The 17,458-nt window shown below is 40.1% G+C and overlaps 1 protein-coding gene across 3 annotated transcripts in view; it reads right to left on the bottom strand.

Moving 5' to 3' along the window:
• Positions 1 to 17,458, bottom strand: part of GALNT1 (polypeptide N-acetylgalactosaminyltransferase 1) — a 77,063-nt gene that overhangs the window by 13,269 nt on the left and 46,336 nt on the right. For 2 of the 3 annotated variants that reach the window (XM_081097427.1, XM_081097428.1), the window contains 5 exons: positions 14,380 to 14,546; positions 8,216 to 8,423; positions 4,271 to 4,441; positions 1,910 to 2,027; positions 254 to 434 (listed from right to left, as the gene is read on the bottom strand). In XM_081097427.1, the coding sequence (XP_080953553.1) occupies positions 254 to 434; positions 1,910 to 2,027; positions 4,271 to 4,441; positions 8,216 to 8,423; positions 14,380 to 14,546 (845 nt within the window). The remainder of the gene's footprint in view (positions 1 to 253; positions 435 to 1,909; positions 2,028 to 4,270; positions 4,442 to 8,215; positions 8,424 to 14,379; positions 14,547 to 17,458) is intronic. The other variant, XM_081097429.1, reaches the window with a different exon arrangement.

Below are 17,458 nucleotides of genomic sequence, written 5' to 3'. Positions count from 1 at the left end.
CTCCAACCAAAGACCAAACCCACAACCTTTTTTGGTGTACGGGACAATGCTCCAACCAACCAAGCCACCCAGCCAGGGCTGCTACGTGCTTTTTATACTGTGTGATTTCATTTATTTCTTACAATGATTTATGTAGGTAAGTGTTTCACCTCTGCTCAAAGCTTTTTCTACCTCTTCTTACCTCTCCTCAGAAGGAATTAAGATCAGGGACAAGCAAGTTAGTCCTGTATTTCTAATGTAAAATAATGCTAACCTGGAGAAATTATATAGAAGAAATTCTTGAATTCATCCATCCACACTTCTGCAAGGCGTCTGTTATTTTTGTTGATAATCTGTCCTGTGCCTCCCGGAAACGTGTAAGGTGTAGCTTTCCGAAACACGTGTCCAACATGTGAGCAAGTAACGATCTCCAGGGTGCCTCCACATTGCCAAATCTGAACACAACACCAGAGAAGACTCATTTTAAACAGTGATTGTTGAAAAAGAAATCTGTTCGCATCTGCTGAATCTCATACTTGAAATTTCACAGGCGTATAGTAGAGCACCAGTGACATGATCTTTTTAAAACCATGCTTCCTCGGGAGCAAACCTTTCTCTAATTTTTGGTTCTGATTAAACCAGAAGGTGAAGGTTAAATTCAAAAAAGATAGGCTAAATACAGAAACGATAATGAGCTCTAGAGCAGTATTTTCCTAACTGCAGACCATGACTCATAAAAGGATCATAAATTCAAATTTGATGAATTGCAACTAGTACTTGCTAACAAGGACATACTGTTTCATGAAATGTTTATGTGCCGTGTGTGTATAATGAATAATGTATTTATTAATATGGTTCATGGTCAAAAAAACTTTTGACCACAGAATATTTAGCCAGAGTCCTGTCTGTTCTTCCTCCTCCAAACCTGTGTCACAGTCTGCACATTAAACACAGCCTGGGAATCTCATGAGTTATCCAGGTAGACCGTGACAACACACTCTGTTGTCCTTGTAAGCAAAAAGGGGCTAAAAGACAGATCAAGTATGGTTTCCCATGCTTATTTAACCCCTTGAGTGCCAGGGAGCGCGAATGCGCTCCTCCTGTCTTTCGCCAAAAGTGCCGGGAGCGGGAGCGCTATCGCACTCCTTCTGTAGTGTCCAGTTCTAAGTCTGCTTTTATTTGTGATGATGATATTGCTAAATATGTCAATTCTTGCTGTGAAGATGACGGTTTTGTGGAAGATATTGAATATGTAACTTCATTTACTTGCGATTCACAATTTTTTTCCTAAACTGCTGTAAAATCAGCAAAAATGCCTTGGCAATTTTAGCATAGTTCCTAGGATATTGGTTGGCACTCAAAGGGTTAATGAAATTATCCTTTTGCTCCTTTCAAAAAAGTGTTTCCATAAATTAAAAATCTACCAACTGCTTACAATTTAAATATTCAGTGTGTGTACTTTCACTTTTCCCCAGGATCATAAAGTGAGAAAGCTGACTAGGATCTCCAAGAGGATCAGAGTCCGAGCCTCCCCTTATATAAGCGGCAGATGTCCACTAAGGAGTGAGCGGGTTCAGATTACAGTGCAGTCGGTGTGGTTTCCACCATAAGCTGTGTGTCTAAAACCAGGTTATTTGCAGAAATACACAATGTCATTTGAATAACATGTTGACTATTTTTAGAGCTAGTTTGAATTACTTCAGTAACAGAAATTATAAACAAATAGGGAATCTTGTATAAGTTTTATAGGTAGAATATTAAAATAACTGAATTACTTGCTTAATAGTATCGCCAACTTTTTTATGAACTGAAGGCTCTGAAGTCTGGTTGAACTCATACAAGATTAATTTTTTTATTTAGCAATAACATGAATAATTAAACCATATCCATACTTAAGGTTAAGTAGATTACTTTTTCAAAGGGAACTTACCCTAAAGGAAATTTCTAGGTTTTCTCCTCCCCAGATATCCATTCCAGCATCATATGTTCCAATCTCCTGAAAGTAATCTCTGTCTATTGAAAACAGGCCTCCGGCCATGGTAGGTGTCCTGAAATTCAATCATAATACTATATTGTTAATTACAATTTAAATTGACAATCAGTTTTTGTTTTAAAAAGTTGTTTTATAACTGTTTATAATGACAGAATAAATGCTTATTCTCACACTCTTGGGGATTTTCATAGCAGCCTCCAGGGGCTTGCTCTGTTATTTGGTTTTCAGACATGACCTGCACCCTGGTCAGGCCGTCACAGTCCTCCTCTCCACTCCCACAGGCTCTTCCTCAGCATCCACCTGGAAACTCCTTAAACTGAAGCTATTTTTCAAAATTCTCTCCACTTGAGAGTGCACCTACTCCACAGTTCCTAGCAACTCTAAAAGCGGCTATGGTAACCCACTAGATTCGTGTGAGCAACTCTTAACACAACAGGTTCTAAAGCAGTGGTTCTCAACCTTCCTAATGCCACGACCCTTTAATACAGTTCCTCATGTTGTGGTGACCCCCAATTTCATTGTTACAAATTGAACATAATTAAAGCATAGTGATTAATCACAAAAACACATATATGTGTTTTCCGATCGTCTTACGCGACCCGTGTGAAAGGGTCGTTCGACCCCCAGGTTGAGAACCGCTGTTCTAAAGGAAGGCAAATACTGCAAAGACATAAGATTAAACAGGCTGAAATACACGGGACCCTTTCCCTATACCTGACTGGAACCGTTAAGGAAAGAAGATGAAGTACAGAATAAAATCTATACATCCTTCGGGGATCATCATCCTGACCACCAAGTATGGTATATCCTTGGCAAGAGAGGAGCTTTGTTCCGCAAAACACGGCCCCCATATGCAGAACAGGTGGGAATATGGAATTAAGCAGAGACATGATAAGAAGGAGGTTTAACTAAATGACTACCAAACATTTGATTTCCTTGAAGAATGAGTGTGAAGAAAAACTAGGCTCCGACTAGAAGAAAACTATGAAGTTTTAGGGAGAAAGACACCATGGAGGTCGAATTTCAGGATGAACTGGGCCGCCTCTGTAACTCTAAAATGTACTCATTCCATGCCCTAGTGAGGTTGGCATATTTGTTTTTCCAGTAGGAATAGTTGTTTCCACACACACACAAAAATTAGGACTTAGTTTGATTTTAGAAGAGAAAAAGAAAGTCTAGTATGGTAGGAGTCAAAGGGAATAGGCCAACACCCAGAGTGAGTATTTAGTTCAGGGGTTTCTTGACCTGGGTTTGGGGCATCTGTAAGTTTCCTAGAATTATATACTGTATCTTCGGTTTGTATATGTGCACTCCTCTCCTTAGAGGAGACATAGCATTCATTAGATTTTGCAGAGAAGTCCATCATTTACCAAGTGTTTAGGAACCCTTGGCTTAGATGGTGATTTGACTCGTCAGTGTAGGAGTGGAAAATTCCTTTACTAGGAAAGAACTCCAGCAGGCCAGGGGAAGGAGGTCAGAATCATTGACACCTCTTGTGTACTCTGCCAGGACAGGGCTTGAATTCAAGGGGAGGCAGATCTGAGAAGCCCAGTATGGGGAAACCTAAAAAGCCTGCTTGTGATGGCACTCTCGATGACTACGGCAACAGCATGTGGATGCAGCTGGGATCAATCCCAGGAAGGCTCAGAAAGCTCAGGCTCTCAGGTTAAAGAGTGTGAATAGCAGGACGGTTATTATCCCTTTCTGGAAAAAAAAGGTCTATATATGACCAAATGTAGAACAAAAGAAAATTCAGAAGTGCACTAATGAAAATTCATTTTTACACATATGTCAATTCTAGTCCTTTTTATATTTAAAACAAGCTTTCTAAACTTTACCAGTCAGTAAATATCATCCAGATGGTGCTAGTCTGAATTTAAAATCTTATATTTTGGTACAAGAACCCAGTTTTAAGTAATATTTTCACATATTAACACGTATAATTAAGGGGTAGTTTGATTTAAGATCAATATTATTATCCTTAACAACTGAATTAAAGCATAAATTCTGACTTATAGATTTGCAAAATGTTCATATAGGAAAGAAAGAATATATGTATGTCACCATTTTTTGTGTGCACTAGATTTGTATAAGCAAAAAATTCCAATTTTATTAATTGATCAAGGGGAAAAATACCTCTTTAAAGTAATGATATATGTGAAAGATGGCTCTTAAATACATATAAGGTACCCATATGTTTCATGTCTCTGAAAATACACTTATAATCCTTATAATTCCCAAAGCTTCACAATCCCCTGCCAATAACACTCTAGGGAAAATGTTTGACAAATTAATTACCTGACAGGAAGAGTCCGGTCACCTTTCCTTCTGTCCATTTCTCTTTGGGGAACAGGGTACCAGCGAAAATTGAGCTTCCAATTGAATCCCCCATAGGTCATATCAGAACCCGCCATGTACTCAAAAGTATCATCACTGATCACGTCGATGATGGGACACACCACTGTTTTCCTGAAATCAGAAAGGCAAATTTAAAAATCTTCCAGAGCTTCCCTTTTTGAGGCCTACTATAACAATAGTACACTAAGTGTTTTTAAAATAAGAACATTTCAGAGGGAAGGGGGTGGGGGGAAGAGGTTAACCAAAGAACTTACATGCATATATGGACACAGACAATAGTGCAGTGAAGGCCTGGGGAGGAGGTCAGAGCAGGATGGAGGTCAATGGGGAAGAAAAGGGGATACCTGCTATATCCTACCAACGTAACATCATAACTATTTATTTATAATGTTGTGATAACTGTCCATCCCTTTTTCATTCATACTTTTACATTATTTGCCACCAAACCACCACCATCTAGTATTTTTGCTGTGAACATTGCTAAAAACGTTGCCTCAGGCATTTTCAATGTATAACGAATTGGCCATAAAAATAAAATCACAAGAAAGAGATGTTAAAACATAAGACATAAACATGAAAGTGTGGATACAAAAATTAAAACATTTTGTTTAAAATGTGTGTAGTTTCATGGCAATACTGTGCAAATAACTGGGTTTATGTTGTGGATTTGGCCCAGGGGAAATGTGGGTTCAACCCTGCGACCTCCAAGAGGGCCCTCGGCCTCTCTCTGCTGCAGTGTGCACTGGATTGGTATGAACAGAACGTTCTCAGATGCTCTAGCTTTGTATAAGGATGCCCTGAATTACTTCTGTGCTTGAAAATAAGAAACCAACTCTTGGGGCAAATCACTGTCATCTGAAAGAAATGTTAACTATTTTTTAAATCTCTATTGTTGAAAGTATTACAGATGTCCCCTTTCCCCCATTGACCCCTTCTAGCCCACACTTGGCCCCAGCCCCAGGCGAAATGCTAAGTATTTTAAGACCACCATGTCTACTTGTCACTGTACAGACATGTAAGGGCTAGCTAAAAGTTATATAAAAATGGGAGTTACTGTAAGAACTTTGTCAATAAGGAAATGACACCAACCAACCAAACTAAAACTGGCAAGCAGCTATCTTTTTTACTACAGTTGATTGATTTGTCAATGGAGAAATGAAATCAAACAAAAATACTCCAAACTGTCAACCGGTTATTTCATCTTTTTTATGGCAAAATTGCCTCACAGCCAATTAGTTACGCAGCAAAATTATTTTTCTTAACAGAAAAAAATCCTCTACAACTTAGCACACTGATTTTTTCTTTGCCAACCCTGACACCTTTTACTTACTTCTTGTATCACTGTAAAATCTACAACTTCTTAATAATCCTGAGGAACAGTAGTAATTCATGGCATCCTTATCTTGTTCCACATCTTTTAAAAAATACTTTCAACATTTCTCCATTAACATGATGTTTGCTTGCTAAGGTTTTGTTGTTTTTAAGTTGTCCTTTCTCAGATTAGTAAATTTCCATTCTATAACCGTTCGCTAAGTAATTTTAATTATAAATGGACCCTTATTCTGTACCTACTGAAGTGGTCCCAGAGTTTTAATCAGTTTCAGAAATGTGTTAATGGGGTGTATTATATAAATTGGCTTTATATTAAACTAAATGAATTGATCATGCTATGATATATATGTATGTGTTTATATAAAATATTGTACATATTAATATATATGTGCATATATAATATATATAATTGTCTCCCTCTAAGTTGGACTCAAGTTTGCTGGTATTGTGATATTTTTGTATTAGCATTCATGAGTAGGTTTGAATATTTTTCAACATATATCTTTTCTGGTTTTCCTGTTAAGGTTATACTAGTTCCATAAGACGAGTTGAGTTGGTTTTCTATTTTCCATATTCTGTGTATAAATTCTTAGGAGAGATCTGTTTCCCCTCTGCCACCCATGCCAAGGTTGAAGCAGGCACATTTTCTCTGGGGTGGTGGGATTTATTTCCCCTCCTCACTTACGCTGAGGTACAGATGACAGGGTCCTCGCTCTAGACAGGTGTTTGCTATTCACCTTCCTACTCAGGCAGGGCCAGGGTTTGTCTCCTGTCCTGTCTTTCAAGGCAGAGGCTCAGTGTCCCCAAGTTCAGCGGAAACCGTACAAGTGAAAGCTGGCTTTTGTGTTTGAACTACTCACTTGTTCTCACTTTGTTTTGAGACCTGCAAAATTTCTTACTTTGCTGCCAAGTCAGTGATGCATTTAAAACTGATTTTTGTATTTTGCCCAGCATTTAGCTTTCCAGCTGGGAAACTTACTTGGGATCCTAATCTACCACACAGCCTGAACTGGAAGCTGCTGTGATGATTTCAGCCAATCCCCTTTCTTATTTCGGTTGTCACTTCACGGTGCTTCTCTCCATGGATCCCAGCTCCTGCTTCATCAAGGCTATGTGTTGTCTTTACGCAAGCAAGTATTTCCTAAGTCAGTCACCTATTACTTCCTAAAGCTGTTGTATCTCCTCATCGCCAATGTAGGTACTTCCTGTTCATCTTTGAATGGGTAGAGATTGAGGTCCAGCAATTGCTAACAAACAGAATAGATGTAATGGCTGTGACATGCCCTATGCTCCACGTGACCAGTAAAAGTTTAGCGTGCTAAAATCTAAACCTCAATGTTAAGTTGACACAGACAGGCTCTAGCTCAAACTGCGAGGACAAGCAGAAATTCAACTAATAGAGGTCTAGCAAACTGAAGAGTCAGGTGCTCTCCTGATACACAGAACCAAGCCAGAGCCCAATAGTAGACATTCTTTAACAAATGTGCATTAAGAAAGAAGACAATCATGGGCACCCACAGCACCCAATGCTGCTCCTGTGTTATCTAAGGCTAGAGGCCCAGTGCACGAAATGCGTGTGGGGGCGGGGGTGTTTCCTCAGTCCAGCCTGCACCCTCTCCAATCTGGGATCCCTCGGGGGTTGTCCGACTGCCGGTTTTGGCCTAAACTGGCAGTCGGACATCTCTCTCACAATCCTGGACCGCTGGCTCCTAATTGCTCACCTGCCTGCCTGGTCGCCCCTAACTGTCCCCCCCTTGCCAGCCTGGTCACCCCTAACTGCCCTCCCCCCCCCCCGTCACCCCTTACTGCCCTCCCTGCCAGCCTGGTTGCTCCTAAAGCCCCTCTCCCCCACCAGCCTGGTCACCCCTTACTACCCCCCTACCAGCCTGGTTGCCCCCAACTGCACACCCCCTTCCCCCCCGCCAGCCTGGTCGCCCCACACAGCCTGCTTGTTCAGTCGTTTGGTCGTCCCTCACTAACCCCCCTGCCGGCCTAGTCATAGGCAGCCATATTGTGAGGGTGTGAGGGATAATTTGCATATTACCTATTTATTGTATAGGATTATAGTGCTTTTCAGCATTTCAGGATGTAACACGTATCTCCCCATCCTCTTCTACTTCTTGCTGTCCTACATTTCCAGGAAACATGTAGACCAAGTATGTCAAACTCCTGGCCGGCAGGTTGCATGCCTCATTTAATGAGTTTGACATGCCTAAACCGAGATGGGATATCCTGCCTGCTCCAGTGTTGGCTTCACAGAGTAGAGACAAGCAAAGGGTTTTACCCTACTCTTCCTGACTTCACTGTCCATCTCTTCTGCCCCCGCTCAGTGAACAGAGTATATACACAGTATACATCTTAACAGCATGCTTCCTAATCCAGCCTCATTAATAAGAGTTTGCAAACATTCCTTCCAGACTTTAGAATGTGGTCTTCATAATTAGCTTCAGAGGAAATTGTTTTTGTATTATTCACAAATACAGAATTTTGCAGCTTACCATGTAGTTTAGGACAAACACACTGAAAACATGTTTACAGACTCCAAAAAATTACCTGTCCTGTTTGATCCTGGCTAAGAGAGGCTCCAGCCACCCCACTGTGCACTCACAGTGAGCATCTAAGAATGTGATCACTTGGCCTTTGGACACAGCGGCTCCTTTTAACCTGGCTCTGATTAATCCAGAACGCTGTTCCATTCGAATTACATGAACTGGTACTTTTAATTTTTTCACATAACTCTCCAGAGGTCTTTTCAAAAAGTCTGAAAAATTAAAGCAAAAATAACATGAAAAACTGAACTGGCGTTATCTAGATGTAAAGCAATTTTTATCTGCAATATTCATTCAACAAATATTTCCTGAGCACTTCAGTGAGGCTCCCTGACTCACAAACCCACTTTGCTAGAGGGTACCAAACCCTTTATCTCCCAAGAGAAAGTACCAGGGCTGCCTCTCCCTTTTTACACAAGGCATCAGGAGGGAGCCTTGGAATTCAGGCTCAAAGACAGGCACGTTACCACATTTCTCTAAGCAGTTCTTAGTCAGGCTCAGTGCTACTTCTTCTAGTTGTGCTTAAGGATCAGGAATAGAAAGAATATAGTTCGAGAGCATTACATCCAGACCGCAATAGAGAACAGGAACGCATATTCAATAGCTGTTAGAGTTCAGAAAATTTTGGGATTTCTTCCAAGGTAGAAACTAATTGTCATATTGATTACTGCAGTCTTTTATTAGTAGTTCTTTTATCAGGAGATAATAATGAAGTCAAGCTCGGAAGGGAAATGGTGGACTGTAATTGCAAGACCAAACAGAGATCCTTAACAGACAAGTAGGCATCAGTAAAAGTGGTTTTAAGAGGAAAGGGCAAGTGAGGAGAAAAAGGGGAAAAGAGAAAGGGAGAGGAAGTGGCATATGAAGTTAATAGCTATCCTAGAGCCATGCAGACAGAGTTATGACCCTGAGCTAAGGATGTCCTGCCTCCAAAGTACATAATTGACTTTAGAAAGCAAAGAGGATTTTTCAGATCAGGTTATTTTGTGGTATTCATGCTGGAGAAGCTATTGATGGTGGAATGGCCCAATGTACTTCCAAGTAGCCCCCACACAGTAGGTATGACGATAATCTCTCTAGGGAAGGAAACAACTGAGTTGGAACTACTGGAACTCCGATGACTAGCTTTGTCCCATAGGACTCTAATAATGGGAAGGTCACAGGTCAATCAAGGTGTATCATAAGGGGTTCTCTAAGTATTCAAAGTGGGGATCCTAAGGGATTCCTACATAATGGAGAGGGAAAGACAAATAGGAGTGAAATGATCTTGTCTGTTTAACTAGTAAGAAGACCAGAATGACTCAATATGGAAATAAATAGGGATATGCCCCACTGCACCAGACGAGCCATCATTTCCATTGCTGCTAATATATTTCCTGATATATTTGGGCTAAAAGAGTATCTGAAAATATTTGGAATAGAACTCCTATCTGATCAATACTGTGATTTTATGAATCAAATCTTATAGTCAAAAAGATATACTTTGAGTAAAAACGTAAGGGTAGTGCCAATCCCAGAGATTGTCACAAATTTTAGATTCGGAAATCTAAGGCTCAGAATATTAAATGAACGGATCAAGGTGGCACAGCTTGTCAAGAGGTTAATTTAAGATTTAAAGCCATGTCTGCCTGACTTTGAAGCCCATCTTTTCATCCATAGCAAGAAATCCCAGCAGGAAGCTACAGAGAGAACTTAGGACTGTGGACTTGCCTGATCTGACACACATTTGAATTACTGTATGTCCAGAGTGTGACAGACTCTCCTGTGGAAAGGTGTGAGCTCTGTCCTGTCTACAAATAAAATGAAAAATAAATGACTCTTTGGTCTGGCAGCTCAAAAAAGTTACTATTCCACAAATTTTCTTGACATCTTAGTTTGACATGTTTGTGGCTTTCATGCAATAATGTTAAGAAATAGGTGTCTTCCTAACAGTTGACATTGAGTATGGACTCAGGGCTGGGCAGGGGACTAGTAACTATTCAAGCCTCATTTTACAAAAATGAGCACAGGGGGTGGAGGATGGGGGTGTTAGGTGACTGTGATTAGAAGCTACTATTGTCATCTAAAAATAAGAGAATCTTGTTGATTAGAATATCTTTATAGCTGTTAGCCTACAAATGGATGCCTAGGCATCTCTCCACCAGGGAGTGTGAGGTTGTCAGAGAATGGGAGTGGCAGGGGAAATTTCACTGCTCATAGCAAAATATGAGAAAGCTTATTAGCCAGAACTTTAGAAAGAGCAAGGAATTTAAAGTCTAATAAATCTGACTCCTAATCCCTACTAAATAAGAACCTCCCTTTCCTTTTGTGTAAAATGAGAAAAACACAATAGTCATCTTGGAGGAGGAACATTCTATCAGTTCTGAATCTTAAGATAACCTGAAATGTCAATTACATTAACTTCTGACATGAACTAGGGATTCATCTAGACCAGTGGTTCTCAACCTGTGGGTCGCGACCCCTCTGGGGGTCGAATGACTCTTTCACAGGGGTCGCCTAAGACCATCGGAAAACACATATATAATTACATATTGTTTTTGTGATTCATCACTATGCTTTAATTATGTTCAATTTGTAACAATGAAAATACATCCTGCATATCAGATATTTACATTACGATTCATAACAGTAGCAAAATTACAGTTATGAAGTAGCAACGAAAATAATTTTATGGTTGGGGGTCACCACAACATGAGGAACTGTATTAAAGGGTCGTGGCATTAGGAAGGTTGAGAACCACTGATCTAGACTGTCTTTACTAGAGACCCTGTAACAGTAAAGTTGTAACAGATGGGATGTACAGAGCAGTTCAGAGGTCAAGCCCTTGGTTTATAAAGCTAAGCCTCATTTTCCTCATCAATAGAATAGAAATAATGATAGAGTCTACTCCAGTGATGGCGAACCTTTTGAGCTCGGCGTGTCAGCATATTGAAAAACCCTAACTTAACTCTGGTGCCGTGTCACATATAGAAATTTTTTGATATTTGCAACCATAGTAAAACAAAGACATATTTTTGATATTTATTTTATATATTTAAATGCCATTTAACAAAGAAAAATCAGCCAAAAAAATGGGTTCGCGTGTCACCTCTGACACGCGTGTCATAGGTTCGCCATCACTGGTCTACTTCATACTTCTTTAATAAATGGAGCTACTATCAACTCAGCAGGTTAGCTATGAAATCAAGTGTCCTGAGGCCATGAACAGACTATGCATGCTACACAATAGGAAGCTTGTACAGACAGGCTATAAAAGCAAGGATTAACGGACTGGTAGATTACTCATTCATTCATTAAATAAATCGGTGCACTAAGTAATAGGCACTGTGAGCAATGAGGAGATCATGGTGTACAGACAGACCTGGAGTGTGGAGTCTAATTGGAGGACAGGTGGGGGAACAGGAGACAAGTAAACAATTAAATCTCTGGTGAGAGCTGTGGGGGAGGACAGTCTACCAAGACATGTTCAGAATAGAACCTGATCTTGGGAGGTCAAGGAGGCCTCTCTAAAAATAACTTGATTCTGAGTAAACATCGGAACTGTGCTGTGGGGATGGGTGGGCAGGGAATGGTTAAGATATGACTGAAGATGCAGGAAGAAGCCAGTCATAAAGGCCTTTGAGGAAAGATTCTCAGAGAAGTGGCATGATCAGATGTGCATGTCTGAAGGCTCGCTCTGCATGCAGCACAGCATGGGGAGCGAATGGGGGTGGGGGTATGAGTGTATGTGAGAAGACTAGTCTATTTCACCAATCCAGGTGAGAAATGACAGTGCTTGGATGTGCTTTATGAAGAGGAAAAAGCAAACTTAGAGAGTTACTTAAAATAAAGAGCTTGCTCTGGGGTTCCTGGTCCCAACAGTTACCACCTAAACAAGAGAGCCAAAGGAAATTATCCTATATAATAAAAGCCTAATATGCTAAGTGTCCAGTCTTCCATGCAACCAATCAAAGCGTAATATGCTAATGATATGCTAAGGCCACTCAACCACTCGCTATGACATGCACTGACCACCAGGAGGCAGACACTCTGACTGGTAGGTTAGCTTGCTGCTGGGGTCCAGTGATTGCGAATGAGCGAGAGGGGCCGGGCATGCCCTGGAGCCCTCCCGTGGCCCCTCCCCAGCCCTGTCGTGCACCAGTGGGGTCCCTCGGCCTGGCCTGCACCCTCTGCAAACATGGTTGAGGGAACCCTCCTCCCCCGACTGCATGAATTTCATGCACCAGACTTCTAGTATTAGATAATTCTCAATCTGAATAGCAAGACCACAATTATAACCACAAAAACATAATGCCTAGCAGTTCCCAAATATCAGAAATGGTGACCTAAGCTCCTGAGCTTTTTAGGCAGGATGATAAAGGAGAAACAGATCCCTGCTGGGGGCGCTGGTAACAATTAGGGACCCCGCTGAATGACTAAGAGCTCAGGTATAGCAGTGAGGAAAAGCCGCCCCCTCACCCATGCAATGAGGAAGGGGAAACAATAACTGATATATGTGACTTTCTTTGTCACTTTATAGAGTTGTGGGCAAGTCTTCCTAATTAGGCCACATCCTACAGAAACTTACTATTCCATACAGCCTTCTCAGGCACCTAATAGAGTAACAGAGAAACCAAAGGAGGGAATGGGAAAGTAAGTCATTTCATCTGAAGAAAAATATCTCTCCTTGAGGAATATTTAATTTAGCAAATATCAACATATGAGTAAACCAAATACAAGTCACTGTCAGTAAAGATGTTTGTGTAGATCACTGCTTAAATGAACTTCAGTTAATTTTCTTAAAGGATTAATTAACTCCTAGCAAACAATTATCCACCTGAGGTTTATACTTCGTCAACAGTAATTATTTGTTTTAAGTGTATTCTTAATTTATAACAGCTCTCATTAATTTTTACATTAATCACATTATATATTATACTATTATTGCATGATTATAAACTGTCTCCTTAATTGGATTAGGCAGATAAACTATAAGGTATGTGAGAAGGTAGGACTATAACTTATTCTTTCTTTATACCACTATAATCTAGCAAACTAATAAGCTTTAAATTGTTATTAATGGGCAAATTGCTCCCAATAATTAGGGTATGAAATGATTAAATTTAATCATGGTTATATATACATATTTAGTGTGAGCACAGGAAGGAGAAGGTATAATATGCGACTAAACTATCTTAGCAGATGCAATGAAAGATTAGGCAAGAGAGTAGAAGTGGTAGATCATGAAGTTTAAGGCTAATCAAGGAAGGAAGGGAAGCCATTTTTGGTAGTTCCCTCCAAGTTTTTCTCATGTGAGTTTAGGAATATTGGGGGAATACATGACAATAATAATCCCAAATAGATGTGCATGGGGGGCGGGGGTTGTGGGGGGAGTCTGGGAAAGGCCAGATAACTCTGAACTTATAAGGTTGTTTTAATGATGGACTAAGCCAAGCCTTTCCTACATTAGCTTGTAGTGTGAAATCTCTAAGAAGGATGCAGAATAAATAATGTTGGGCCAAGGTACTTTTAATTAACATACCTTTCCAAAAGAGTACTTCATGAAACAGTTTGAGGGATTCTAAGTTTGTGGAAAATTCTGAGATTCTTGGAAGAATATAGTCTTATTATGAGATCAAAGTCATATACCACTTTTTCTCAGGCTCCTTCCTCATCCCTTTCTGCACCTCGCTACAGGTAATGAACTTGGAAATGGAGTGAAATGGGAAAACCTAAGCGGGATCTGGGGAACTAAGGCTCACCGCTAGGGCTTCATTTTGCCACCTGGGATACTTCCCACTGGACACAGAACTGACACTTCCCAGTCATGGTTCTAAGTAAGACCCAGTTTCTCTCCAATAACCCGGAGCTGCAGCTTCTCACAGAGAAAATCCTAAAATTATGTGGATTTATTCACTATTCTGCATAAATGTCTATATTATATAGCATTATTTCTTTTTTAAAACAAGATTAAGAGACACAAATTAAAAGTTAATTAAAGTAATGTTTAAAGTTTCACAGTGTGTAATTCTTTTTGCATATCTGAATAAGTCCAAATGCCACAACTATTTTTAGGATAAATTAGAAGTTTTGTATAAAGTTACTGGGTTGAAAATTATAGCAACTAGTTTTTTAATCATTAATGACAAACGGTGTAGGATATTATTGGTGTCACAATTTAAAATTTACCTCTTTCACTGGCATCATCTACTAGAACAATTTCTTCTAGCATGTGTCTTGGTGAGCGATTTATGACACTATGGACAGTTCGCAGAAGTGTGCTCCAGGCCTCATTGTGGAAAACAATCACCACACTTGTTGTAGGAAGATTATCTGGATACACCTTTGTTTTACACCTAGAGACAAAGCAAATGCCTTTATAGAAAGTGACTGTTACGACAGCACAATGAATGAATCTAGACTAGAATGGGCAATAGAACAATAAAAACAAGTGTGCTCTAGTGGTGGGACTCTTGGTAACTTTTCATTTATTTAGATTTTGGTTAATGTTGCATATTTAAAGAATAGTGCCTATTTAAAGCTATATGTTTAAATTAAAATTATTTTAAAGAGGTCAACTGTATGCTTACAATTAGGCACCTCTTCCTGATGAATGTCTTCTGTTGATTCAGTTTAACGGAGAATGTACTTAAGGCTGTGTCATCATCCCAAACTGAATTTATCTCAAGAATCCAATTGGACCAAAAAAACAAAACAAAAAAACAACTGAACCACTAGGATTTACACAAATATATACCTTCCACAAAAGAGGAGAACTAGTATTTACAGAATATCTATGGTGTACTAGGCATTAGGCTTCCTAATAATCCTGTGAGGTACTTGGAGCTACATTTCACAGCCAGCGGACAGACACAGCCAGGGACTAGCAGGGCCTGGCTGAGGACTCCAGAGTCCATGCTCTGCTGGCCAAGCTCACAATGCTGCCTCCTCAATACTGAAATACCAACATGCATCTTGTTTAGTAAAGACAATGTCTAGAAATGCAATCATCAGAAAGACCAAACACACTCAAAAATATATGCACACAGAATCACTACCACAGTGGGCTGATGCTATTAATGGGAGTGAGTTATATACTGGAGTGGAGTTGGAGTTGACTGAAAATCCCTGTTTTTTAAAGAATGAGTCAAAACACAAGTGATTTCACTTATGGCCCCTATGTACAACACTGATTAAAAGGTGGCCTATACAATGAGCACACTCGTTATATGTGAATGAAAGGATTACTGAGTAAACTCTAATGCAGGAAATCCACTGTATGGTCTGAGAGTTAGCTTGAGTGCTTGCCGGAGTGTTTTAGGGAATAAAGAGATTAAATTTGCTTAGGATAGTGTTCCATCTCAGCAAGACTGGGCTTACCAGAGAATCCACGCAAATACCTAATAATTCAGGAATGTAGAACAATAGAAGTTCCTTGATAATTATTTTTTCTATTATTTTTCAACTGTTCAAGTCCCGCTCTACTTATCCTAACCATCTTAGAGCCTGAAATGGCACTAAGAGTTGCATATACATCATCCCACTTTATCCTTACAACAACACATAAGACAGAGGTATTATGCCAATTTTACAGATGAGGAAACAGGCTTAGCGAAGTGAATATGCACATGTAATCCATCCTCTACTCATGTCCCTTTGAGCTAAGACTTTCAAGGTATTCTTTGCCATCCACTAAATTTAGTCTGTCACTACCACTCACCAAGGCCAAGTCTCTATTTCTTAAGATGTCTGGCTACCTGCCTGACAGTGTTTTGCAATGTTACATAATTTCTCTTCTGTGTACACTCATTCAGGCAGGAGCTAACCCAAAAAGAGTGAAGGCAAAGCGCACTGGTTAAGAGTGCATTTTTGTCACAGACAGATTTCACGTGGGTCACTTATTAACCATCCTTGGTACAAATCATTTAATTTCTCCGTTTCCCCACCGGCAAACTGGGCACGCTACTACCGTTTTGCTCAACTGCTTAAATATGATGTGTATAGTGCCTAGAACATAAACATTCAATAAATGGTATCACTTTTTAAACATACGAGACTAATTATATAGAATAAAATTGCCTTATTAAGTGACTTGGAATTTGTCTTAAACCTGCTTTGCGAGGATCACACATTAGAAAAGTTATTCTTTGATTGTTACTTCTATTCACTGGAGCAGTGTTATTTTTTCCTTCGGGAAATATGCCCTCGGAGACCCTGCAAGCAGTAAAGGTTCTTGGCAGGCACAGGGTGACCTGGACATGGCCGGCTACACCACAGGTCCAGGCCAGGCTGAGAACAAGTGAGGCTTTTCTGGATTCAGAAAAGAGGTGAAGAGCTGCACTCTAGGGGCTGTCCCACACTTTTCATCTTTCTATCCCTGGGAACTAGTCTGAAAATCACCTGCTGGCCAGCTCTGTCCAGCTTCAACAGAGGGATAGTTAAGTATTAATCTATTTCTCGGTTAACATTTCATCGTGAATACACTTCAGAAGTCAGACAGCGCTTAGTAAAAGAGAGTGGAGATGGGAAAGAATGCTTGGAGTCAGCTGCTCCTGAGAACTGCAGCTCACTCCCTGAATGGAGGCCTATATCGCAGGTGCCAGGAAGTATTCAAAGTACTACAAATCCACACGCAACCCTTGTTACTTTCCTTAGGGTACGCATTAGGATCATGAGGTACAGAAAAGTCAAGCAACTTGTTCAAAGCCATGGAGCCAGTAAACAGCAGAGCCAGACCTAGACCTTGCCACTATCAAGATAGTAATAAGACACTCATCTAGATACAATTCAAAAAGTGAGACAAGAATAACAATGGGTTAAGAGGCTCTAGTATATAGGGGTGGGCAAACTTTTTGACTCAAGGGCCACAATGGGTTTTTAAACTGGACCGGAGGGCCGGAACAAAAGCATGGATGGAGTGTTTGTGTGAACTAATATAAATTCAAAGTAAACATCATTACATAAAAGGGTACTGTCTTTGTTTTTTTTTTTAGTTTTATTCATTTCAAACGGGCCACATCCGGCCCGCGGGCCATAGTTTGCCCACGGCTGCTCTAGTATATACATAGGAATAGTTCCAGGTGAATAGATTGGAGGAAACAGTGATGTGGCAACATCTGAGATTATTACTAGAACTATTCTAGAACTGAAGAATAATACGCCTGCTCGGATCAAAAGTACACTATGTGCACAAGCATGTAGCTAAAGATAAAGCTAGGTTCCAAACTAAGAGACAGAAAAACACAAATACTAGCAGAATGGAAAATGA

Source organism: Myotis nattereri, assembly GCF_964212035.1.
Source record: "Myotis nattereri genome assembly, chromosome: 8".
NCBI lineage: Eukaryota > Metazoa > Chordata > Mammalia > Chiroptera > Vespertilionidae > Myotis > Myotis nattereri.
This window is presented reverse-complemented; position numbering and strand designations above follow the sequence as displayed.